This window comes from Dendropsophus ebraccatus, chromosome 7 (genome assembly GCF_027789765.1).
Source record: "Dendropsophus ebraccatus isolate aDenEbr1 chromosome 7, aDenEbr1.pat, whole genome shotgun sequence".
In the NCBI taxonomy this organism is placed as follows: domain Eukaryota; kingdom Metazoa; phylum Chordata; class Amphibia; order Anura; family Hylidae; genus Dendropsophus; species Dendropsophus ebraccatus.
The window spans coordinates 59,002,533-59,030,350 of record NC_091460.1 but is presented as its reverse complement, the minus strand read 5'-3'; the positions used below and the strand labels follow the sequence as shown (position 1 = coordinate 59,030,350).

The following is a 27,818-nucleotide window of genomic DNA, read 5'->3' as shown; positions in this document are numbered from 1 at the left end:
GGATAAAATGCTCATAAACACATTAAAAGCATAAACCATACAAATACATAAGCCCTGGGGCCCTTATAGTACAATACATCAACACAGAGGGTTAGGGAGTGCGGTACAAAAGCATATGAAAACAAATAAAAGAAAAAATGGAAGAAAAAAGAAAACAAAACAAAACATAAAGATGTAAAAGTGTATAAAACAACTAAATACTCATATAAATAGCCATATAGTCATTGTACTGCAATGCTTCAAATATATAATCAGCACAAAAAGTGGTAGAACTGGTCTTTTGGTTCAGACCAAGAGGGGGATTCCCATCATCCTCTCACTGACTTGCAGTAGAATCACACAGTGAAAGCAGGCAGATGGGGGTAGTAGTCCTGGCTCACTGGACTGATCCCACTTTGTTGTTAAAATTCAAAAGTCAGTTCGTTTGTAGATTACGATCCAAAGTAAATGAACTCCTTGTGTGGAGTGTATAGTTATTAGACCAGTATAATAGATATCACTGATCCCTGGTGTTCTGTCTGAGATGTACTGCAAGCACTGGATCTGAGATATACTGCAAGCACTGGATCTCTCTGGCTCTATCACTGTTTGTTGTCATAGGGGAGGATTTATACACATTCACATAGTTTGGTGCATGTGCACCGCTCACCCAGTGAGCCAGGACTACTACCCCCATCTGCCTGCTTTCACTGTGTGATTCTACTGCAAGTCAGTGAGAGGATGATGGGAATCCCCCTCTTGGTCTGAACCAAAAGACCAGTTCTACCACTTTTTGTGCTGATTATATATTTTAAGCATTGCAGTACAATGACTATATGGCTATTTAGTTGTTTTATACACTTTTACACCTTTATGTTTTGTTTTGTTTTCTTTTTTCTTCCATTTTTTCTTTTATTTGTTTTCATATGCTTTTGTACCGCACTCCCTAACCCTCTGTGTTGATGTATTGTACTATAAGGGCCCCAGGGCTTATGTATTTGTATGGTTTATGCTTTTAATGTGTTTATGAGCATTTTATCCTGGACTAGACAGAAAGACATTTCAGGTTTAAGGGAATCTATTTTACCCTGAGGGGTCCAGAAAAGACACCTGGAAGTGGCAGCACCAGCATTGGCACTTTTTTACACCCAAAGGGGCCTAGCACAGAGACCTGAAGGTGGAAGGAGCAGCAGACTAGATAATGAGAAAGGGCTGTCCTCATAATTATCTCTCTATCCTTTTACTTCTGGGAGTCTGCTATAGAGGATGCAAGGGGGCTGCACCTTTGTGGTTAATGGTTTTATTTGTAGTTACCCAGGGGCTCTCTATTTCTGCTGTCTTAGGAGTCAGTGGAGATGCCCTTGTTGGTGAGATGCAGAGCAAAAGACAACAGACAACATTTTTCATGAAAAATTATAAAATTAGCATTTTTCTCATTTAAATTTTGTTTGGGGTCTTAGACTTACTACAGATACTGTGCCATTAGCCTAATAATTTACAACCCACTTGAAAACCCATTTGTCAGCTGTTTAGATCTTTTGACCAATGGTAATATTTTGTGTTTTTTGCTGTACATTTCTCTTTGTAAACAGGAGACATGCAGCCAATAACAATACATTTTAGTGGCTGCATGAATGATACAATAATTGTTTGTGTGGCCCAGCTTTGCAATTAGTCGTGACCTCTAAAGGTACTGTAAAGAAGTGCCGATCTCACTGCATGTAAAAGGACCCTGAGTGGCATTTTACATGGGATATATTAGTCTCTAAGTTACTTGAAGGCACACAGATGTACAACATGAACCAGAAGATATTAAATGTTAACATCTTCTTAAATGTTAATTGCTCTTTGTACATGTCCAAAAATCTAAATCATTTGGCTATGTTCACACAACGTTTTGTCAGCTCCGTTTAAAATTACGTCTGTCATTTTGAGTCTAAAATAACAGATGTCATTTAGCTGTCTAGCCTCCCCCTAGTGCAATAACTGGTGTTTGTACATTATTCTACTTTGGGTTACTAATTGGACTTTGGTGTGGCTTCATTAAAAAGTCCATTGAATTTAATAGTAAAAACGGAGAAAGAACGGTGACAAAAAATAAAAACTGTGAACAATAAAAAATGCCCGCTGTTTACAAAAGACATCTGAAAATAATGATCATGTTTATTATTTTGACGTCCATTATTCAATACAGTGTGCGCATTGGACGTCCCTCTCTCCATTGACTTCAATGCATTACCATTGCAGTAATTTAAATTGCGGCAATAATGGACATTTTTTAAATAATTGGCTGCTTTTTCTCTATTTTTGACATTGTGTGAACATAGCCTTTGGGTGCAATATATTGGTAACACATTAATGGCAATAGGAATGACTTTAAGAATAAACATAACCATGGTTAACGGCAACCAGTCACATCCCTCATTGTGTTTAAACTCCCCTCCAGCACCTTATAGCTTCTGAGTACAGCTCTCTGATGTTGTGCCTAGTAATCTGTGTTCAGATGACAACACAAAATAAAATAACACTCTTTAATCCCCTTTCTCGATAACCTGTAAGTAGTCACATTGCTTCTGCCCTCCTCCTGGCCACATACGCTTGATTGTTGGAAATTTAATGTTATGCCCAGTTTACAGGATTTCTGTAAAGAGGGTGGAGGCAGTGTGACTACATGCTAGTGTGGTTCCCCATGCCAGGTGTTACTTTTAAAACACTGACCCACCATAGACTTCCAGGCACAGAATCGGAAAACTATACATATATAGGTACTTAAAGAGAGCTAGAAGTCAGATGGTAGTCACGATCCTACTCTTCATAAGAGCTTATGTGACTATTGCACCTTTAATTCACATGTGGACAATTTTTGCCAAATATAAACAAGGACTTTCAATGAAAATAAAATGTACAGTAGTAAAAACACAGATTCCGTTTTATGCTGAATACTGAGAAATATTGAAATCTGTAGCTCCTGCAGGAAGATAGGGAGACTATATTTTTTGGATACCATCACTGTAGTAGAGGAACCTTTATACGCAAATACATAGCAAGGCTGGACAAACTTTCAAAAACAATAAAATATGTGAAACCAGGTAAATTTGAAATGGACATTGCAATCAAAATACGTCCACTCCAAGAAGGCCACAGAATAAACAGCATCTGACTTATGACAGCCGAAGGGAGGAATGATGTTTATCTTTCAAATAGTTCTCACTTAAGCAAAGTCAAAGACAGCTTATAGGCTCCTCTTAAGTTAAAGTCGACAAGTTATTTCTTGACAAGAAATATTAACCCCTAGACGGCTTAGGACGTATCGGTACATCCTGGAAGTCTGTGCCCAGATGACCAAGGACGTACCGGTAAGTCCTGAGTTATGAAGCGCGCTCCGGAGCGGAGCGCGCTTCATAGCAGGTGGGGGCCGGCTGCAATCAGCAGCCGGCACCTCACCGTTAATGACACTCTGCAGCAGTCGCGCTGCAGCGTGCCATTAACTCCTTAAACGCCACGGCCGCGGCGTTTAAGTGTAAGTGACAGGGGTAGTCCCCTGTCACTTACCGATCGGGACCCCCGCAGTGTGACTGCGAGGTTCCCGATCATTAAAATGGACCGCCGAAGGTCTCTCCAAGGTTCTCTGCCTTCATGCGGTCCGATCGGCACTCTGGTCACTGAGTCTGCACAGGCAGGCTCAATGAGCAGAGCGCCGATAACACTGATCAATGCTATGCCTATGGCATAGCAATGATCAGTGTAAAAATCAAAGTAGTGTATGTACAAGTCCCCCAAAGGGACTTCAAATGTGTAAAAAAAAAAAAAAAGATAAAAACACCAATACACTACCCCAAAGCCCCTCCCCCAATAAAAGTTTAAATCACACCCCTTTCCCATTATATAAATAAAACTTCTAAAAATAAATAAACATATAATATACCGTAGCGTGCGTAATTGTCCGATATATTAAAATATAACAAGATTCATTGCGAACGGCAAACGGGGTTCACGAAAAGAGAGAAAAATGTGCGTGAATTACCGATTTTATGTTACATTATATATATATATATATATATATATATATATATATATATATAAAATAATTAAAAAGTGATCAAAACGTCCGATCTTCACAAAAATTGTATTAATAAAAACTAGAGATCATGGCGAAAAAAATGACACCCCATACAGCCCCATAGGTGTAAAAATAAAAGCGCTATAAGCGTCACAATAGGCCCATTTTATTAATAATTAATTGCCAGAAAAAAGGATTTAATTAAAAATAAATATATAACATTAGAAAATCTGTGTAAGGGTGCGTTAACACCTACAGGATTTGCAGCAGATCTGCAGCAGATTTGATGCTGTGTTCAGTTATGTAAATGAAATCTGCTGCAGAAAATCAGCTGCAGATCCCGTAGGTGTGAACGCACCATAAACCTGCATATGTTTGTGTTCGGACTGACTTATAGAATAATGGTATCATGTCGCCTTTACCATATAGTGCATTACGTAGACACAGGAACCCCCCAAAAGTTACCTTATTGCATTCTTTTTTACAATTTCACCAATTTATATCTTCATAAATAATAATTTTGGGATTCCATCACACATGTTATGGTAGAATGAAAGACGCCATTACACAGTATACCTATTCCTGTAAAAAACAAGCCCTTACATGGCATTGTAGATAGAAAACTGAAAGTGCTACAGCACAAAACGAAAGCGCAAAGAACAAAATTTGCGCGGTCCACTGGGTCATTTAGGGCCTGGTCCTCAAAGGGTTAAAGCTCTTAAGGTAACATTGAGCAATGACTTGTATACATCAATTGGCACAGAAATGCCCCATATAACCAGCTTAGAATTAAAGGGGTTATCCAGCGCTACAAAAACATGGTCACTTTTCCCCCTCTCTTGTTTTCAGTTCAGGTGAGGTTTGCAATTAAGCTCCATTTACTTCAATGGAACTGAGTTTGAAACTCCCCCATGTTTTTATAGCGCTGCATAACCCCTTTAATGAAGATGTACTCTAAATTGCATGACTACCTAATGGAAAATGGGGGCTATTTAGAGAACATTGTTTTACATATCTGCAACAAAAGCAAAGCAAATAATAAGAGAAATATTTGGATGTGAAGTATAGTATATGCTGGGAAAATTTATCAATACCGGCAAAAGTTACGTCTCACATTTCTCACCTGCAATGCTTTAACTGAGAAATGGACACCTCTCATCTACACTATAACTTACACCTTTGGCTTTTCCATAAGACATCTGCCCACCTGGTGAACATGGTGTAAATCATGGTCACTCAATCACTTGTGTGCACACACTGCAGTCATAATTGTATGACTCCCACCCCATCCCCGAATCATATAAATGGTACATATCATAATCTTATATTAGTTCAGTCACCTTGATCTAAAGAAATGAAAAACTATCCATATCTTAGACTTTGTTCCCACAACATTTTTATGCAAAATAACAGCAGTTATTTTACAATGACGGCCATCAAAATTGAACATGGTCATTATTTAAACCCTTTATTATCAAAACAACTGTCGTTATTTTGCCTAAAAAAATATGTTGTGGGAACATAGCCTTAATATGGAAATCAGAATTAATCCCTGGATGAAGGCTCATCTGAGAAATCTAGTACATATAATTTGCTATTTAACATTTTTTAAGAATGATTCTTCTAAAATCTTTTAGCAAATTTTCCATGATGCTCTTCTATGACAACATTTAATAATCTTACTGCTCATTCAGTAAAGAATCCACATCTAGGGGAATTCCCCAATGGGCCTCCCTGTTTAGCAGCTCCAGGACGACATGTAATCCCTATTTACTGCCTCTATATAGTAACATGAGGTTTTATTTTATTATGTAGAGACAGGGAGTGACCGCTTCTCCTCTCCCCTGTCACCCTCCCCCACCTCTTCCTCTCAGGCTGTCTCTATCTTCTCTATGTGCTGCTGCTGGCAGTCGGGACCCAGGAGGAGGCGATGAAGAGGGGTTGCAGCCTGCACAGTGTGGCATTGGAGCAGTTTCTGTAGCTGCAGATCTGATGGCATGTGAGCTGTACCTGGTGCTTTCCTGTACCAGAGGTAAATCTCTGTGGACACAAAGTATGTATGTGAGTCTGTGTGTATGGTGCATGTTTGTGTATATTATTTATGTGCATTTTTTTATATCTGTATAAAAAAAACAGAGAATAAAAGCATTTTTTGTACTATGTAAGCACAGACAAATATATTTAAGGTACCATGTGTCTATATGTCCTAACAGCATCTAACAGTGTTAGCAGTTTGGAACATGACTTACAGCAGATTCCCATTAAAGGAACAGTCTTGCAAAACAAATGACAGGCAGGTTGGGGGTCCGCGAAGATAATAAGTCAAGTATACTTACTAGTCCCTGTGCCCCCGTAGCACCATTTTCAAGTCTCTCCCATAGTCCCAGAAGTCATTTTGGTCCAGTCAGCGACTGTAGTGGTGTCACTGATTAGTTAAGCAGGTCATCCACCTGCCAAGTATTGCAACTGGAGATGCTGCAGGAGACTGGAGGATATCAGATATTGTTAAAGAAGCGCTATGGGAACTGGCAAGTATACTTTCTTTATTATGTTCCCGCACCACCTGCTTGCCTGAAATTTGTTAGTTTCATGGGAATTCTCCTTTCAAGAAACTTAAGTGGCACACTATACTGTTTGCTTAAGTAAGTAAGGCACCCCCTAAAAGTAAGGCCATCCACCACTACCCGCCGCTGCTCACGCCCTCCTTCCCTTTGATTGTCCCGTGCTGCTCACCCCTCTCCCTCCCGTGCTGCTCATCCCTCCCATGCCAAAAATGTTAACCAAAGTTGATGTCCTTTTGTTATAGTTACTCTACTGGGTATAAATAGGTGATTAGATATATTTCATGAAAAATTTTATTCTACTTTTTTCTTTATATTCTGTATCTAAAACTTTTTAAAATACTATTTGATTACCTGACTCTTACAGCTGCAACATCAAGGACTAGCAGAGCGACTGTCCGCTCAGCCGGTAAGTGACTGGGGCAATTTCCCGCCCCTGTCTATGAAAGGCTGAGCTGGCAATCACTCGAGTAGATGATGTATCATCTGGAAGAACTACAGGTCACCGGCAGCTTTCAACAGGTCCCAGGGATAGTGCTATAGGGCACGAGGATGGGAGATGCTAGGTTATTTATTATTTTCCTGCACTACCCTGGTATCCTGACTTTTTTGAATTTGGTAGAACTTTTAAAATGTACTTATGCTATCCCTTATATTCTGACTAGAATTATACAGATTTAGTATGTATACAGACAGATAATGTCCACAGTTTATGGGTGGTAAATATTCAATACTCTTTGTAGTTCACAAATTGTTAAATAAAAGAATGACCTCAACAAGCATTTAAGATTCAACAGACATGCTGATAAAGCTGATAACATCATTGAATAATCCATAAAAGAATGTATAACTAGTATAACATGCAAATATAATTGCTTCCAGCATACTAGCCCAGATTTAGTAAGGCTGAGCCAAGCACAAGCCCAGCAGGAAGTTGCAATTTATTTTGCAAAAGCAACATGTTTGTGCACAAGTCTTACCAACTCTCCCTGATCTATTACAAAAAAGTAAGGAATGAAAATGAAGGCTTTTAATAATAGTGCAAAAAAAGCTAGATGATTTGTTTCAGTAGAAAGAGGAACCGTACTTAATACTGTGCTACAATATTTACTATCAGTGAATCAGCTAAAGAAAAGTTTCTTGACTTTTGTCTTCCTAGATATTGAGCAGTTCACATTTTAAGGATTTCCCATTGACTGAACACTAGCTGCAATAACTTGTGACACTAATGAAATAATATGTGTAATGTTAGGACAAACCCTAATAAATGAACAATTGGGGTCCTTAAAGGCCAAAGCATTAAAAATTACCTTGGGTAAGAATTCAAGATGACCTCCTGTGTTCAGAAATAGCTTTACATTTATTTCAATTGGATCAGTGTGATTTCTTGATGTGCTTTAAAGTTACCATCAATCCAAATGAACATCTATGAATGGAGACCATAGAATGAATTGTTCAGAGAAGACATCAATTAAATAGCTAGCTCAGTTTCATCACCCTTAAGATTCCATGACATGCTATGGTCTTTCTTTTTTTACAAAGTGTGTGTAGATCAATATTAAAGTGGTTGTCCAGCTTAGAAAACCTATTTTTACTTAGCCTATTGTTAAAGGGGATGTCCACTGTTCAGCTGTTCCGGACTCTTAACTCTTGGCCAGAGGGGAGAGTGGTTACAAAATGTATCTCTCCATACAACCTGTTCTGTCCTGCTTTGTACAAACAACCCAGTGGTCTGTGTAATATTTCATTTCCCCTATGATTCAGCAAGTACATTATCTCAGATGTCAGTCTTAAGTAATCCCTTGCCAATTTACAGGCATGCTGGATTTTCGTAGAGGCACAAGCCTTTACAATAATCCTAATGCACCAGAGCTCCCTGTGCGCATGCTCACTGAGATCTATGCCAGCTTTCAACTGGTGTAGATTTTAGCAGCAATTGTTTGCAGGTGTTAATTATGATAAATACTGTGTGAACAGAGGCCTCGCTGCCCAACCAAACCCATGCCCCACCCCCTTGGTAATTGGTGCACATGGTTACAAAATGTTTGCACAAAACCCTGATTACCCTAAAAAAATAAATAAAACTTTTTTGCATTTTGTACCAGGAATGCAGTATGATGTATATCCCCTTTACCATCAGGTTTTCTACAACTGATCCTAGTAGATTCCAGTTTGTAGACACTTTGTCATCTGTATATTACCAAGGGACCTTTTAATAAGTAGGGCATGCAATGTGGAGAACCATTATAACTTAAAATGCTGTGTATACAGTATAAGGCTATGTTCACACAACGTAAAGAGACCGTCCGTTCTGTGACCCGGCCGGGTCACGGAACGGGCGGTCTCTGCCCAGATTATCCTGGCCGGTACTTAAGTGTACTTAACCCGCAGTGTTAATCAGTGAATTGTGAGATGTCAGTTATTTGGGGTCCGCATGGGATCCCGGTCGGAGCGTATACAATGTGTATATGCTCCGGCCGGGATCCCATAGCAGATAAGGTAATGTTCCACTCCGCATAAAGTACGGCTGTTGTTGCCGATGGCAACAACGTCCGTACTTTTACGTAGTGTGAACATCCCACAAGCTGATTTCCCTATGTCTGCCCCCTCTCCTCTGTCCCTCTGTCACCAGCACACGCTCTGCCTTACCTCCCTCCCCCTGCCGGCCTCCGTAGCCAGGAAAACGCAAGCCATGGCTACCATTGGGGCTCTGCGATCACTTCGCAGAGCCCCAATGGACACCGGACAGAGAATTCTCCCTCTCTAGAGGGAGAATTCTCTGTTAGGAGCCCTATAGATTCTGCGGGTTAACTCTTAAGCCGCGCTCCAGTGCTGAAAGTTGCGGCGGGTCCACGGCTATCACTGATTCTGCGCCTGTGTTACCCTCAATCATAAATTAACGTCGCTGAAGCATCAGGCATAGGCTGCAGCGACGTTAACTTACAGTGCAGTGGCAGGAGAGGTTAAAGGAAAGGTGTCATAAGAAAAAGACATATTGTTTAAATCAATTTCTTATAGTAAACATAGTTTTAAACAATTTTTGGTATATTTTTTATATTATTCATATTATTATGTATTTAAAAATTAAGCTCAGACTTTCTGTTGGATCACTTTCACTTACTTATTATCACAGACAGGAAGAATGACACCAGTAGATAGATAACAAACCCTTCAAAATAGTTTAAACAAAGGGCTCAGCCTTTCCCTCTTTGTGTAATGACCTCTGCAAAGGTCACAAAGCATACCTAAAAACACTCCCATGGTACTAAATAGGGCCAGCCTTTGGGGGAGATTTACCAAACTGGTGTAAAGTAGAATTGTCTTAGTTGCCCCTAGCATAGCCAATCAGATTCCACCTTTTTTTCCTCACAGACTCTTTAACCCCTTAGGGACCAAGCCTATTTGAGCCTTAATGACCAGGCTCATTTTTCAAAATGTAGCCTGTCTCACTTTATGCGTTTATAGCTCAGTGATGCTTTAACATATGCTAGCAATTCTGAGATTGTTTTTTTGAAACATATGGTACTTTATATTAGTGGCAAAATTTGGTCACTATCTTTTGTGTTTTTTGTGAAAAACATAAAAATATCATGACAAATTTGAAAAATTTGCACTTTACAAACTTTGAAATTCTCACATCACATAAATTAGTTACTAGGTCACATTACCAATATGTCCTCTTTATTATGGCTTCATTTCGTAAACATATTTTACTTTTTTAGGGTGTTACGGGGCTTAGAAATGTATCAGCAAATTATCAATTGTTCATGAAATTTCCAAAACAAATTTTTTTAGGGACCAGTTCTTTTTTTAAGTGTGTTTAGGAGGCTTGTATACTTGAAACCCCCATAAATGACCCATTTTGGAAACTACACACCCTAAGGAATTAATCTAGGGGTATAATGAGCATTTTAACCCTACATGGGCTGGAGGAAAGTATTCACAATTAGGCTGGAAAAAAATGGAAAATAGAAATTTTCAAATAATATGTTTGTTCAGATTAAAGTATCTCATTTTCACAAGCAACAGGAGAGAAAAAGCACCCCAAAATTTGTAACGCAGGTCCTCCTGAGTACAATGCTACCCCATATGGGGGCGTAAACCACTGAATGGGCACACAGCGGGGCTCAGAAGGGAAGGAGCACCAATTAGCATTTTTAGTGCAGATTTTGCTGTACAAGTTTTCAGGCGCCAGGTGCGTTTGCAGAGCCCCTGTATTGTACGCAGAAGAGAAACCCCCCAAAAGTCACCCCATTTTGGAAAGTGCACCCCTCAAAAAAGTCATCTTGGGGTGCAGTGAGCATTTTGACCCCACAGGTATTAGAGGAAAGTATTCAAAATTAGACAGTAAAAATTAAAAACTCGAATTTTTCCAATAATATGTTTGTTTAGTTTGAAATTTATCAACTTCACAAGGAAAGGGAGAGAAAGCGCACCCCAAAATCTGTAATGCATGTTCTTCTGAGTACAACGGTACCCCATATGTGGGCATAAACCACTGCATGGGCACAGCCGGGCTCAGAACGTAAGGAGCGCCAATTAGCATTTGCAGTGCAGATTTTTCTGAAGAAGTTTCCGAGCGCCGGGTGCATTTGCAGAGCCCCTGTAGTGTCCGCAGAAGAAAACCCCCCAAAAAGTCACCCCATTTTGGAAAGGGCACCCCTCAAAGAAGTCATCTTGGGGTGCAGTGAGCATTTTGACCCCACAGGTATTAGAGGAAAGGATTCAAAATTAGAAAGTAAAAATGAAAAAAAAAAAAAGATTTTTTTCAATAATATGTTTGTTTAGTTTGAAATTTCTCAATTTCACGAGAAACAGGAGAGAAAATGCATTGCAAAATTTGTAAACCAGGTTCTCCTGAGTACAATGGTACCTCATATGTGGGCATAAACCACTGTATGGGCACGCAGCAGGGCTCAGAAGGGCTGGTGCAAAACCACAGCTAGTATCGGTTGTTAGAATAGCGCAGTTGCTTAAAAATTTTTTAAAAAATGAGATTACAGGTAATCTGGGGTGGTGACGGGCAACCTGGGAGTGTTTACTTGCTATCTGGGGTGGTGACAGGCAATCTGGGGTGGTACGAGCAGTCTGTGGCAATCTGGGGTGTTTATGGGCAATCTGGGGGTGTTTACTGGCTATCTGGGTTGGTTACGGGCAATCTGGGGTGGTTACGGGCAATCTGGGGGTGTTTACTGGCTATCAAGGGGTGTTTACTGGCTATCTGGGGGTGTTTACTGGCTATCTTGGAGTGTTTACTGGCTATCTGGGGTGGTAACGGACAATCTGGGAGTGTTTACCGACTATCTAGGGGTGTTTACTGGCTATATGGGGTGTTAAAGGACAATCTGGGGGTGTTTACTGCCTATATGGGGTGGTAACGGACAATCTGGGGGGTTTACTGGCTATCTGAGTTGGTGACGGGCAATCTGGGGGGGGGTGACAGGCAAACTGGGATGGTGACGGTCAATCTGGGGGAGGAGTGACAGGCAATCTGGGGTGGTTACGGGCAATCTGGGGTGGTTACAGGCAATCCGGGGTGGTTATGAGCAATCTGGGGTGGTTATGGGTAGCCTGTGGCAATCTGGGGTGGTTACAGGCAATCTGGGGGTGTTTACTGGCTATCTGGGGTGGTTACGGGTAATCTGAGCGGTTACAGGTAAACTGGAGTGGTTATGAATAATCTGCGGTGGTTACAGGTAATCTGGGGTGGTTACAGGTAATGCAGAGTGGTTACAGGTAATGCGGAGTGGTTACAGGTAATGCGGGTGGTTACAGGTAATGTGGGGTGGTTACAGGTAATGTGGGGTGGTTACAGGTAATGCGGGGTGGTTACAGGTACTGCGGGGTGGTTATAGGTAATGTGGGGTGGTTACAGGTAATGCGGGGTGGTTACAGGTACTGCGGGGTGGTTACAGGTAATGTGGGGTGGTTACAGGTAATGCGAGGTGGTTACAGGTAATCCGGGGAACTTGACTTTTTATCCCGTCACCAAAAAGTGCCGGCAGCATTTGGAACAAGTGATCAGTGGTATATAGTATATACCGCTGATCACTTGTACCAGGACCACATCGGCTAGTCCCTGATCATTGCCCCATGCTCTCCGCCACCTCTGGTAGTGGAGAGAATGAGAGTTTGATCTTTTTTTAAGGGTACAAACACACTTGCTGTATCCGCAGCGAGTTTCTGGCTGCGTATTCGTAGTGAGACTCGCTGAGGATCCCAGCCATGTGTACTCAATGGCAGACAAACTCGCAGCAGGGATGTACATCCCTGCTGTGAGTTTGTCCGCAGCTCGCCCCTTTAACTCCCCGGCCGCTGGAGACTATACGTCACCTGATCCCGCCTACAGGGCTCCCGACGTCTTCACAGCCCGTTCAGCCAATCAGTGCTGCGGTGGGGCAGCGCACTGATTGGCCGAGCGGGACGTGCCGGGAATCAGCGAAGGACCAGATGATGTATAGTCGGGACCAGGTGATGAATAGTTTCTGGTGGGGGGTTAACGGGTCGGCCTTTGGACAAACTCACAGCAGGGATGTACATGCCTGCTGCGAGTTTGTCTGCCATTGAGTACACAGGGCCGGGATCCTCAGCGAGTCTCGCTGCGAATACGCAGCGAGAAACTCGCTGCTGATGCGGCAAGTGTGTTTGTACCCTAAGGAATTAATCACTGTGAACACTAAGGTTATTCCAGGGGGGGCAAGGGGGGGGGACATGTATTCATCTCCTCTCACTGTAGATTAATGGTGAGAGTAGATGAAAGCATGCAATGCCCGTTACCGGTGGCTGCCGTTATACTGGTAATAACGGCGATCGTCGGCCGGGACTGATTCCACACTCTGCCCCAACTTCTCAGCGACCTCCGGTAGCTGAGAGGAGGGGGCTGCGGGCATTACCGGCGCTGCACTATTCTGCGCCATCGCCATAAAGAGCTGATGGCAGCAGAATAGAGCCCATTAGTGATCGCCGTAAAAATTCATATCGGCGGTCACTAATATCATAATACATGTATTCTCTGGGTCACTACGGTTAGGGCGATACCACATTTGTGTAGGTTTTTTAACTATTACCACTTTGGCGCAATAGAAACTATCTTCCTAGCCAAAACCCACAAAAACTGTCGCCACATTGCAAGATCCATAGCGTTCTTATCTTTTGCGCGACAGAGCTGGTTTTGGGCTTAGTTTATGCGGGAAGATCTGTAGTTTCTATTGATACCAAGTTTTATATGTATATGACTTTTTGATCTCTTTTATGACGTATTTTCTAAAGCAGATTGATAAAATACAGCTATTCTGGTACTGTTTTTTTATTTCTTTTTTTACAGCGTGTGTAGTGCAATATAATTATTGATATCATTTTATAGATTACGGACGTAGCGATACCAAATATGTATATGATTTGTGTTTTTGATCACTTTTATGTAATGTTTTATAGTGTATGGGAAATGTAATACATTTTTATTATGGGGGAGGGGGGGGGCTAGGGGGATTGTGTTTGGTGCACTTTTTTTTACTTTTTTACACTAGTGTACATTACTGTACACTAGTGTAACACTTAGATTACATTATACAATACACTGTACTGCTTCTGCAGTACAGTGTATTGTATAATGGGACCATCCTGCTGTCATACAGTAGCACAGCCACCCCTGTCAGCAGAATGGCTTATCCATGGTAAGCCCGGGGGCCTTCATTAGGCCCCCGGAGTTACCATGGAGATGTCGGGGGACCGTACGGCGCCGCGGGACCTCCGATCGTGTAAGTGGACCTGCGGCGCTGTCTGGTACACAGCGGAACCCGTTAGATGCCGCTGTCATGCTTTGACAGCGGCATTTAATGGGTTAAACTATCTGGAGCGGAGAATCCTCCGCTCCAGGCAGTTACAGGAGGGGGTCAGCTGTCATACTGACCGCTGATCCCCCGCTCTGCTGCCGCCGCCGGGCGACAATTCATTCCGATGCGTACGCCGTTAAAAGGCGTACGCATCGGAATAAAGCCCATTAGTCAAGATAAGAATATACACGATGCGGCACTTGCTCCAGTTTCCACTTGCTTTATTTAGCCATAGACATGACAACGATGCACATGAATGTGGTAGGCGACGATCGTTTCACGCTTTACAGCGCTGTAAAGCGTGAAACGATCGTCGCCTGCCACATTCATGTGCATCGTTCTCATGTCTATGGCTAAATAAAGCAAGTGGAAACTGGAGCGAGTGCCGCATCGTGTGTATTCTTATCTTGGCATATGGTGACGTCTATTTTCCATTGCATGCTGAGCACCGCTTAATCCACCAACTGTGTCCAGGTGAGCCGCATCCATTTGACTGCTGTGCGGTGGGGGGATAGTGCCGTGGCTCCACTGCTCTATATACAAAGCCCATTAGTGGCCGCCGTGAAAAGGCAGCCTGGCGGTCACTAAGGGGCTAAAAAATGAAAGGTGGAATCTGATTGGTTACTAGAGGCAACTAAGACAATACTACTTTACACCAGTTTGATAAATCTCCCCCTATGTGCACTTGATAAAGTCAAGAGTAGTGCTATTTCTGTGATAAGCTGGTCGTGTTTCTTTAATCTCATACAACCCCTTTATAAAGCAAGTTCCAGCAGCACAGGGTATAGAGAAGTCAACAGAGTAGGTACACGTCTCACCAAGCCGAATCCAAGTAGGTTATCAATCCATAAAAGCATAAAGAGACCCAAGTGAATTGAGTTTAATACACACTAGTGCAACATTGCAGCATTAATGAAGCCTCTTTCAAGCACAACCCCTTTACTTCTATAGAGTTCCTAAAAAAATATGTGGCTCTGTAATGCACTTAGCTGTGGCTATGAGTAAATTGCAATACAAGCCATGTTCTGTATGTGTCACATACTTGTCTTCTTATTCTTCTCATGTTATCTGACCAATTTTTGGTTTTAGAACATCTGACTACGTCATCCCAATTAAATGCTAGTTTTCCTTTTTTAACACTTGGTATAGTATTGTACACTGTGAAACATGCAACTTAATAAAAAAGAATATCCATAACATGTATTTTCATAAAACCCGTTTTATAATGACTGCTCCAACCTTTTTCCTCATATAAGATAAATAAATGCTTTGTTTCAAATAATACATTTGGATTAAAAAAAAAAGTTACTCAAATAATTACTTATAAATGCAAGTTAAATAATAACTATCAGCAGGTTTGAGTATATGATTCTGCTGATAGTATCCGGTAGCTGGTGAACTCCTTTTTCCGTCCCTGGTCCTCTCATGCTCTTAAGTGCCACCGTTTTCATGATAGTCATTGCTATGAAAATATGCAAATTTGCTCCTTAGGAGCACTGGCGATGCTCCTCGGCCCCCCAGAGCACAGCTCAGCCCACCTACTGCCTCCAATGCTCATGCGTAGTGATTTCAGTATATTCCAGTCTGCCTTATTATGCATATACATAAGTAGGCATGAACATTGGAGGTGGCGGGCAGGCTGAGTGGTGCTTTGGAGGGCCAAGGAGCATCCCCAGTGCTCGTAATGAGCGAGTTGGCATATATTTATAGCATTAAATATCTAGTAAAGGGAGGCACTTAAGAGCGTAAAAAGACTGACAACGGTAAGAGGAACCTCTTAATAGTTTCCCTTTAAAAAATAAAATAAAAAATCCCATCTATCTATTTGGATAGATATAAGAAAATCAGTAAGAAACATTAATGGAATAAATACACATAATGGTCTCTCCAGGTAAAGTACTGACCATGCTGTAACTGTGCATAAGGACATTTATCAATTTATGTTCAATATTTTTAACAGACCACTTGAGTACCCAATAAATTCAGACCATTAAGTCACTGAGTGAGGCAGTAATTTTTAATGCTAGCAATACACTTAATCCAGGACATCTGTCCCTTAAGAATATTATTTCTAAAAGAAATTAGAACAAATCAATATGCAAAACATATAAAACAAATAAAATGAAATGTTTACTTAACCCAACTCATATTTCTCCCAAACAACTAGAATACAAGCCAATCATCTATACCCGTAATCCCTGTGGTTAAGAAGATCCATGTTGCTCTGAGGTTACCCGTCAGTAGTTTACTTGCTGTTATCAGTTGCATATACCATAGGTTGCCAAATATATTAGGGGCATCATATCATGGTTTACACTTGGCAGCAGATTTGTAGAAGAAGCTATGCTGTGAAAAACTACTTAATGTGTCTGTTTACTTAATGAATGTAATGGGGGATTACAGTACCAGATGACTAAAAAGATGAGGGAAGACCTAAAAAGTACATATAAATTTATCGAAGGTCAGTGGACAGTGCTGCAGTCAGTGATTGGCTGAGCGGGTTGTCACTCTTGTATGTCAAAAGTGAAAGCCCACTCAGCCAATTATTGGCACAGCACTCTCGCTCAGTCAGTGATTGCTAGTGAGTGAGCTGGAGGCAGCTGAAGACATGGAAGACAGTGCCAGGTCCAGGATTTTGTGGGCCCTTAGGTGACAGAGCCTCAGTGGGCCCCTTTGTGGAGAAAATCATGTGGCAACAGTAAAACAGCAGGCCCCCCTGGGTAGCCCCTTCATAGATGCCCCCTCTGCCAGCCAAACATCTTAGTCGTTTTACCTTTTCAGCACTTTCTCCTCCTCTACACAAGCTTCAAACAGTAACAGGACCCTCTTTGTGTCCCTAAAGTTATGTCCTTTCTTTATGGCTTATTATGTAGTTGGGATCCCATCTGTAGTTGGTCCCCCTCTTTTACCCCTATCTGTAGTAGTGCCACCTCTTGTACTTAAATCTGTAGTAAGACCCTCTCTTTGTGCAAAAAGAACTTTTCTCTTATGAACTGTGCCACTGCCCCCCAATAAACTGTGGCACTGCCCCCTCCTAGATAAATTTTGCCACTGCCTTCCCTACCCAATAAACTATCACTGTCCCCCCCCCAGATAAATGGAGCCATTGCCCCCCTAAATCAGTGTTTTCCAACCAGTTGCTTGACAGCTATTTGTTGCCAAAATACAGCTCCCATTATGTCCTGCCAGTAGTGCATGACGGAAGTAGTAGTTTTGCAGCAACTGGAGAGTCACATGTTGGAGAACACTGCACTACATAAACTGTCATCCTAAATCTTTCCTTCCCAATCAGTGGCTTCTCAGCTGTTGCCAAACTATAACTCCCATTATGCCCTCCCAGTAGTGCATGTGGGAGTTGTAGTTTTTTTGCAGTTGAAAAGTCACATGTTAGAGGCTAATAAACTGTCCCCCAAATTACTGTCTTCCAACAAGTGACTCTTGTTATTAAACTACAACTCCCATAATGTTCTGCTAGCAGTGCGTGATTGGAGTTATAGTTTTGCAGCAATTGAAGAGTCCCATGGTCTCTAAACACTCCACAAAACAGTGCCCTCCCTACCCCTTTCAATTTCCTTTTGTGCGCTCACTAATCTCCTGGCTCCAGAGCTGAGCTGCTCTGCTACCCTGGCCTCATCTAGTCATGTCTGGCCAGAGCAGAAAGATGCAGACAGTGCCTATCACACTGTCTGCATCACAGAGGCCCGGCAAGGAGTTGAATGTTCCCTACCTACAGCCAGTCTGATCAAGTGAGTAATAAAAACAGCCCTGGCGGGACTGGGCACCTGGGGATGGTGTGGGTCCCATCGCTTGCCCATTAAAGCCGGATGCTGACGCAAATTTAGCAAAAATTTGCTTCACTTATCTCTATAAGAACAGTGAGACTATGGGGCTGTCTACCAGAAGAAGAACGCATGGAGAACTTAATAAAAAGTATTTAAAGGGGCTTGGGTGTTTTTTTTTTTTTTTGTTAATCATACAAACTATGTTGTTTTGTAACTACTTCCTTCCTTTTGAATATTTATCACACTGACTAAAGTGCTGGTGTGTGCATGAATAATCATTTTTGTTAGCTGTTTGATTTTCTTGTCTTAAAGGCTATAACCCAACATTGGATGTATTTGATTATTGTTGACAAGTTGATAAACATAAGTCAGATATAAGATACTAAATAGTAATGTTATGATAATATGTAATAGGGTTATTCCTATTATAGGTGGTGGGCTTTTAGTAACATATGCTGTAACTAAAATCTCAAGAAAGTGTTTAATTAGCCTAGATATTATTCCTTCTGATGATTGGTGGAGTCTAGACAGTTAAAGCCATGCTTTTGGCAGAATAATCCTTTTAAAATGTAATTTTTTAAAGAGTTTTTCCAGTCACTGTCCATTTCTGGGCTATGTCCCAGAAAGACTGAAGGACAAAAAATAGCATACACTTACCTCCTTAGCTCTTGTGCTGCTGCCCATACTGACAGCAGCAGGACACTGCTATACCACTGAATGGCTGAAATGGCCTACTATGTCACGTTCCCAAACATGGAAGCCACACAATGGGGACAGGAGTGGCCCAGTACTGGCCACAGCCTGGGAGCCAGAGAGGTAAGTGTATGTTCTTTTTACCCCTAACCCCCTCCCCAGGCATAGTGCAGAAAAAGGCCAGATAACTCCTTTAAATTCTTAAGCCCTGCACACCCAAAACCTGAGGTTTTTGTACTACACTGTGTTGGATATAATAGCTACTCAGGTGTCTGAAACCAGGTTCAAATGCAGAGGACATTTCCATGCCAGATTTTTAGAGTCACCAAAGGGAAAAAAAACAGCTGTGCAAATATGTGTCATGTCACTTATTTCAGGGAGACATTTTGAGGAATGGCATCATTATATTCTCACAGTAATCTCCTATGAACTTGCAGTACAACCACAGCCTTGCATTTTCTTGCCATGGAAGAAAAATGTCGGATTGAATATACACTTTTCATAGGTATTTATTATGTCTTCATTCAATACAACTCATGCCATTTTTACAAAAAGGCATAGCAGTAACAAAATAAAATTTTATTTTTTCTACTTTACCACTGCCATTTCTACCCATTTCTGTTTTTAGTAATATAAGATACAAGATAAAGTAGGAAGGAGTGCTGTGGGGTGGATTGGGCTGTGCACATAAGCACACCCCTACCATAGGGCATTAGCTACAAATATATTCTATTTATACAATATTTCTATTTATGTCTTTATGTAAGAAATTAAATGAAAGTGAGTGTAACAGTTTCAATAGTGGACAATGATTGTGAGGATGTGGAAGCATTGTGGGTAGAACTACTCCCAGGCACCCGATCGGCAGGGGGAGCATATCTCCCCATAGACGCTGTGGTCGCACAGACCGCGGCGTCTATGGGGTTAACTGCTTGGGGGGAGCGCGGCTCCTCTATGGGCAGTGGCAGCAGGAGGAGGCTGTGTGACACAGCCTCCTCCTGCTGCTCGATCTCAACTAGGGACAGAGGGGGAGGCAGGAAAAGCATGACGTCCAGGGACGTCATGATGCGTTCTGGCACTGCTTTTCATGACGTCCCTGGAGGTCATATTGGGGGAAGGGGTTAAACATTACAAAGAGCTTAATAAAATATGTAAAAAAGTAATAAAAGCAGCAAAAATTCACAATGAAAATCAGGTGGCCATATATATATATATATATATATATATATATATATATATATATATCTATCTTAATATATTAATGCAAAAAAACAAGGTCAGAGCACGCAGGACCCCAAAATAATGGTTATGGGCAGTTAATTACCGGGGATCAAGAGAAAGCTGAGTTACTGAATGGGTTCATCAGTTCTGTATATACAAAAGAGGAGAATGGAGCTGAAGTAGGCGTGGTCAGCGCTAAGGTGGGCGGGACCAGTGCTGCTAACAAGTGTAATTTAAAGGGAACCTGTCACCCCCCGTGCCGGGGTGACAGGCTCCTGAACCCCCGTTAGAGCCCCCTATACTCACCTAATCCCGCCGGGTCCCGCTTCTGGAGGTGGTCGGGTGATGAAGATCTCAGCCGCTGCAGTCCGGCGCGCGCTGAGAGATGAGTCCAACACCCATAGAGAATGACAGGAGAGTCCAGCGCTCTGTCATTCTCTATGGGTGTTGGACTCATCTCTCAGCGCGCGCGCTGGGCTGCAGCGGCTGAGATCTTCATCACCCAACCACCTCCAGAAGCGGGACCGGTGGGATTAGGTGAGTATAGGGGTCTCTAACGGGGGGTCGGGAGCCTGTCACCCCGGCACGGGGGGGGGGGGTGAAAGGTTCCCTTTAATGAACTGGCTTACAATAGATATGGTCCAAGATAAATTAAATAAACTGAATTAAAGCCAAGCCCCAGGGCCTGATGGATTATACCCATGAGTTTGTTCCCCATTGTGGAGAAACTATTCGAAGGGCTTTTAAGGGACTACATCCAGGAACATATAGGAGGTAATAGTATTATAAGTGATAACCAGCATGGTTTTACTAAGGACAGAAGTTGTCAAACCAATCGTAAATGTTTTTATGATGAAGTAAATAGAAGCCTGGATAGTGTTTGGCTGTGGATATAGGGGGAGATTTATCAAACATGGTGTAAAGTGAAACTAGCTCAGTTGCACCTAGAAACCAATCAGATTCCATCTTTCATTCCTCACAGACTTTTTGGAAAATGAAAGGTGGAATCTGATCCAGTTTCACTTTACACCATGTTTGATAAATCTCCCCCATTGTGTACTTTGATTTTCACAAAGCGTTTGTCACTGTCACTGTCTGATGGGTAAGATAAGGTCTATGGGTTTGGAACTGGCTTAATGACCATACCAAGAGAGTGGTGGTGCATATAACCTACTTTGAATGGACCCTGGTCATAAGGGATGTACCCCAAGGGTCAGTACTGGGCCCCTTCTGTTTAACTTGTAATGATATTGCAATGATAAAGCAATGTTTCCATCTTTGCAGATGACACCAAGCTTTGTAGTACAGTACAGTCTATGGAAGATGTGCAGATGTTACAAGCTGACTTGGCAAATGAGGTTCAATGGGGATACATGTAAAGTTATGCACCTGGGTACTAATAACGGGCATGCATCTTACAGTATGTCGGAGGGGGAGTTACACTGGGAGAGTCGCTGGTAGAGAAGGATCTGGGTGTACTGGTACATAATAGACTACAGAACAGTACACAATGTCAGTCAGCTGCTTCTAAGGCCAGCAGGATATTATCATGCAATAAAACAGGCATGGACTCTCGGGACAGAGATATAATATTACTGCTTTATAAAGCTTTGGTGCGGCCTCATCTGGAGTTTGTTGTTCTGTTTTGGAACCCGATTCATAGAAAGGATGTCCTAGAGCTGGAGAGGGTACAAAGACGGGCAACTAAACTAATAAGGGGGATGGGGCATCATAGCTATAAGGGAAGATTAAAAAAAATAAATTTGTTTAGTCTGGAGAAGAGACGTTTAATGAGAGAAGTGAGAAGGGGGCACTGCCTTCGCCTGGAGGTAAAAAGGTTCAATCTCCGGAGGCGACAAACCTTCTTTAGCGTGAGAACAGTGAATCAGAGGAACAGTCTACACCAGGATCTGGTCACAGCAAAAACAGTGGAAGCTTCACTACAGGCTAAGGTAAGTTCTTAGACCAAAATAACTTTAATACGTATGTATAGAACCTACCCATCATCCATCCACCTTCCCTTCACCCACCCTTCCTTGGTTAAACTTGATGGACATGTGTCTTTTTGCAACCATACTATGTTACTATGTATGTAACATAAAAACACATGATATTTGAAATCTGTTAGTTGCTTAGAAACTACCTCTTGTACTTGGTTCTAATGCCTCCTCTTCCTTAGTTGTCAATTACTTTGTCTATATGTTACCACAAGGGATATAAAATATATGTGGTCATAGATACTAGCAAATGGAGAATTTCCTCCCCAAACTTCAAGGTGACTCAGGCTTTGTGGCCTAGTAGAGGACAGAAAAACATTTTCATTATTTCATGATATATAATTACCATGAAAAATTAAAATGAAACACTTTTTTGAATGCCTTATGATGGAAGCCATTTTTGCAAACATATCAAAAAGTGAATACATATTACTTATCATTTTTTCATTAGCTTGCCAGAAACTGATGGTAAGACTGACACATTGCTATTGTTGGAGCAAAATTAAATTTGATCTTAAGTTGCCGAGAAGCTAATTCAGTGGTTGCCAACTAATACGACTATACTTTCTGTTTTTACTTTTACAAAAGTCCGCACCATTGTATACTGTAAGTATCTATGAATGTATAGGAAATGTAATTACCATATGTTTAATTAACTTTCAATTGGCTCATACAGCCATTTTTGTTGGTAAAAATATCCTTTACCTACTTAGGCTATGTTCACACTGCGCATATGTCCGGACGTATATTTTTGCGGCCGGACATATACACAGTAAACTCCGGCCGGAGATTTACGGTACTTGCGGCCAGCTACGTACGGACTGCAAATTTACGCCCGAAGTCTACTTACGCTTCCCGAGCACCCTACGTAGCGATCTGACAGCGGTCTTTTACTTGGAAATCTTTGCCTAGCCCCGGACACCCCACAAAACCTTTTGGATCGGCCCAAAAAGCTGCAAAAATAAAGAAATCACCTCCATGTACGGGACCGCATGTAACGCTACGGGCGTAAGTTACGGCATTTTCGTCCGCGAACAATGGTCTGGTTCATTTTTTACGCCGCCACGTACGATCCGGGTGTAAGTTCGTACGTAGTGTGAACTGTGCAGCCGTACTTCGTATACTTTCCATTATACGCAGACTACGTAAGTCTCCGGCCGCTTATTCACGGAACGCGATACGGCTGATAACTTACGTAGTGTGAACATAGCCATAAGATGCATTCATATTATGGAAGTATAATAGGAAGGAATATACATTTTACCCACTATTCTCAGCTTTATTTCCAGCAAGGAATATGGTACTGTCTGAGGCTTTCCTCTGCATCCATTTTCTCCTCATATGACTTTGCTTTACATCATTCAATATTCTATGTCTATGAGATATCAATGATAAAGGGCCTACTGTGCAATGCCACTCATATGGCCTAATAAAAAGCTACATTATTTAATTCACAGCTACGGTGTATTTTTTTTAGGTCATGGGGCAGGGTGCAGGGTATAATGAGAAGCAGATTTGCTGATTCCCAGTTATATTATACCCCAACTCTATTCACAATTGTAACATGTTATTTTACCATACAAGAAAAGCAGAGAAAAGGTCTTGAATCACAAATTTTAGAGTGCAACATATCCAACCTGGGCTCAACAAAAGAAAAGTTTCTGAGAGAATGCCATCAATCTATACAGAGCACTTATGTACACTTTTAATTTAAATATAGCCCTAACAGCCTTATAGAGGGGTAAGGGAAAGAAATAAAATGATACCTGTTGTTTTGCACAAAACAGAAGGAAAGCAATGTGTCATAAAGGCTGCACACCAAAATGAATATCAATAAAACCCAAAAAAACAGGGTGATCAGACAATACAATATAAAACACAGAAGCGATGTATACAAACAATAAAAACACCTAAAAAAAAACAGAAAAATCCTGGCAGGCTGTGAAACAGAGTCTGCCCTATTCACTGGGCAAGAGGTAAATCCCCATCTTCCTACAAGTCCTAATGTAAGCCATGATACCTGGGTATCTGTAAGTGTGGCAACAAAACTAATGGGAGGAAGTGTGGAAGTCATATTCCTGGGGTGGAAAGAAACCCCAGGTGTATCGCTCCCCACCGGAGCTTGGTCAGGTGAAGTACATGCTGTAACATCAAAGTCTTTATGGCCCTAATCATTAATGATTTATTTGATGCACCTGAGTTGTAGCACATGGTTACGATTCACAATATTCCAAGTGAATATAACATCATAAATCGGCAACTCATAAGTGATAGGTAGTTGCTGTCACATGACTGCAAGTCAGCTATATTATGTATAGAAGCACATGGTGTGTTGTAGCACATGGTGATGATTCACAATATACAACCTCCTGGCAAATAAATATGACATCATAGATTGGCGACTCATAGGTGTTAGGTGGTTGCTGTCACATGACAGCGAGTCAGCTATATTATGTATTGAAGCACATAATGACAATTTACAATATACCACTTCCTGACATGACATCATAGATCAATGATTTGTTGTTTTGGTTATGCAACTTCCATAACTGAAAGAAATGTTCTTTAATCTCCTGGCCGGCATCCTGACAAGTGTCCAGGAGTATGGCCCTTCTTAGCTATGATTGACCACTTTAATGATTTCCTGATGAACACTATAGCTGAGAGGAGGAGTCAGTGAAGCTCTTTAAACAGAGAGCTCTAAGGATTTAACAAGAAGAGCACACCTCCTGGACACTTTCTATGTCAGCAAACCAAGGTGAATGGTCAAAACAATAGGTATCATTAAACTTCCCTCTCCCACCTCCGTATAGAGCTGTCAGCAGTTTTGAGCCATTAGACCATATGTAATGGTACATGCTATATCTTAACCTGACTTTAGAAAACCCCTTTCCCAATACAAGGGGCATGCCACTTCTTCCCACAATCGAGGATGTGTGATGTCAGCAGCAGTGTGCTGTTCTCCAAATACTAATTATTTATCGAGGGTTGGGAATAAGATATTATCAAACTTTAAAACAACTTTGCTAACCATTTTGTGGGGGATTGAAGGACAGGATGGGGACAATTCTTAGCAAGATACATGGGGCTAGTGTGTTGGCTGGATGGGTCTTATAGTACAGAATGTGGCATCTTCATTTCACATGTGGGGATATAGTTTGTAGCTGTGAAACTAAAACTACTGACATGTATAAATAAACAGCACGTGGCCTTATCCCAATTTACGATAAGTCTAAAAACTCTAAAAACTTTGTTAATATTGGTGAATCAACCTAAACTGTGTAAGAACACTCAACATTAGTATCAGTGGAGGTGTCTTCTACTGGATCCTTTGGGCCTAATATTGTGTCAAAACCTTCTCCAATCACAGAATCCTTAGATATTCTTGCTAGGCTACTCTAACCCAACATCTCTGCCATATCACATATCATAGAACCCAGCAGAGGAAATATATATATAGAATTACAGAGAATAGATTAAAAATTTCAATAAAATGAGGTGATACAAGAGCCATGATGGTGGTGGAAATATTATGCTACCACTGATGACTGGACATGAAAGGTGAACAGACAACCTAGAGCCATCCAAGAATAGGTTTACAGTTCTGTTTTTATTGATAAACAAAGGCGAACTGCTATGAAAATGTATGAACAATGTATAACATAGATCCCTATATGTGAAGCTCATGTATGGGCTTCTTCAGTTCTATACCTTTTGTTACATAATGTATTTACAAATAATCACATAGTAAAATCATGAAAATGCATTGTCCAGACAGATCAAGTGCAATGTTGACATCACACAGAGCAGTGTTCCCCATCCAGTGAGGCCCACTACATGCAGCTTCCAGGGTAATAGAAGTTATAAATAGTATTGTTCCATACTGGCTCCAGGGATGTCATAGTAGTACTAAAACTTGGCAGTAGATGCAAAACCATATAATTGGCAGTCAGTTGTACGGTAAGGTCCACGTGACTTGGCCTTATTGTCAACAGACCTTTTACTACTTAATACTCTGCTGAACGCCACCAGTCCCATTTATACGCCTCTCACAAGCTAGGAAAGGTTGGTGACCTCTGCTTTACAACTTGTGAAACTTTTCCAAGTTCTGAACAAGAAAAAACAACATTTAAAACACATAATAAATACAATACAAACACAATAACCTATATGTAGTAAGCAGTAGGGACTATTGCCTTTATACTTTATTGTCAATGCAACAGTCTGTAGGCAGTGTCCACACTGGCACATGTTGCAGCAAGCTCAGCAGGACCACAACTCCACAACAATATCTGACTACTTGCCAATCCAATGGAATCCTCTTTAATAATATAAACCAGTCCAACCAATTCCTAGACAGTGACAAGTTCTGGATAAATCAGACAAGCAGCCAGCAGGAAAAGCCTAGTACTGTCCATGGTGCTGAAGGAGCAGACAGCTCAGATGGAGACACACATCACAATTAATACCCAGAGATATCATTAGCTAGAACGATCACCAGTGCCATTAGTCACAAGACAGACAGCTAAGTGAAGTCATCAGATCCTCTGGAGAGGAGACCAAGTTGACACAAAGTTGCAGGGTGAGCACAAGGCTCCTTCTTCATCCCCCTCTGCGCACTTTGTTTAATTCAAAGGATGTACTCACCATGTTGACTTCAGAGACCATATCTATGCTGGCTATAGCTATCCTCATCCCGACATCAACAGGAGGGCCTGGGGAGAAGAAGAAGAGGCAGAAGGCAGACATGTCATCATAGCAGCAATATGCAGAATAATTCAGAAGCCATCTATATCTATGACATTTCTACCATCAGCTCTGATCACTGTAGATGATCATACGTGTGTTTCTAGTGCATTACAATAGGGATCATGTATTATGGTGTCATTACCTCCAAAGTCTGGCCTCAGTCGGATGTCATATCCTTTGAGCAATCTATCCACTGTCTCTTTCACATATGACATGTTGCTGGGCTCATTAACACTGAGAAGAATAAGAGGTATAGATATGGCAGTCAGCACCTGAACTACAAGCACCAGACATAACCCCCACCCCCATCCTCATCACATATATATATATATATATATATATATATATATATATCTATATATCCCCAATGAATGATATGCATATCTCTGTGCAGCCCATCTCACCTTTGAGCACAGCACACCATGGCTATAAGCATAGGGAACGATAAAATCCTGAAATATCCTCCTCTTTTCTGCAGCGTCCACATTACTAAGTTGATAGAAAAAAAAAATAAAAGGTTTCTTAATGAGAGAAGATTCAACGAATGCAACTAAAGTCTGAAGCCAGGCGATAATTCCTAATAGAGCGGCGCATGCGCACTGAAGCCAGCATCCACACGGACTGTTTGCTAGAGAAAAAAAAAAAGAGGACGGGGGGAAAAAGGGGGGGGGAAATAACGTCCAAGTCTCCAAAGGGTTAAAAGTTGCGTCTTGCTCTTAGTCCATATAGGCGAGGATGAGAGGGGGCGTCCTCCTGTGCTGATGTCGGGGTGCAGGCTCAGCTCCTGGGCTGGGGGAGATGGGGGAGCATGGCTGTGATTGAGATCTGCTGGAGTATATATATATATAGGACGAGCAGCCGCCGCCGCCGCTGCCGGTGCTGAGGAGCTCAGGGCACGGGGACCTGTCAGCGGATCCCGGAGCACCGTGCAGCCATTCCCAGGG

At 41.6% G+C, this 27,818-nt stretch overlaps 1 protein-coding gene across 2 annotated transcripts in view; it reads right to left on the bottom strand.

Annotated features, from left to right (window-relative positions):
* Nucleotides 1-27,361, bottom strand: part of GABRB1 (gamma-aminobutyric acid type A receptor subunit beta1) — a 379,826-nt gene extending 352,465 nt beyond the window's left edge. For both annotated transcript variants that reach the window (XM_069976523.1, XM_069976524.1), the window contains exons 1-3: nt 27,279-27,361; nt 27,017-27,108; nt 26,773-26,840 (exon numbers count right to left, since the gene is read on the bottom strand). In XM_069976523.1, coding sequence (XP_069832624.1) covers nt 26,773-26,840; nt 27,017-27,108; nt 27,279-27,361 — 243 coding nt within the window. The remainder of the gene's footprint in view (nt 1-26,772; nt 26,841-27,016; nt 27,109-27,278) is intronic.
* Between the last annotated feature and the right edge of the window lie 457 nt (nt 27,362-27,818).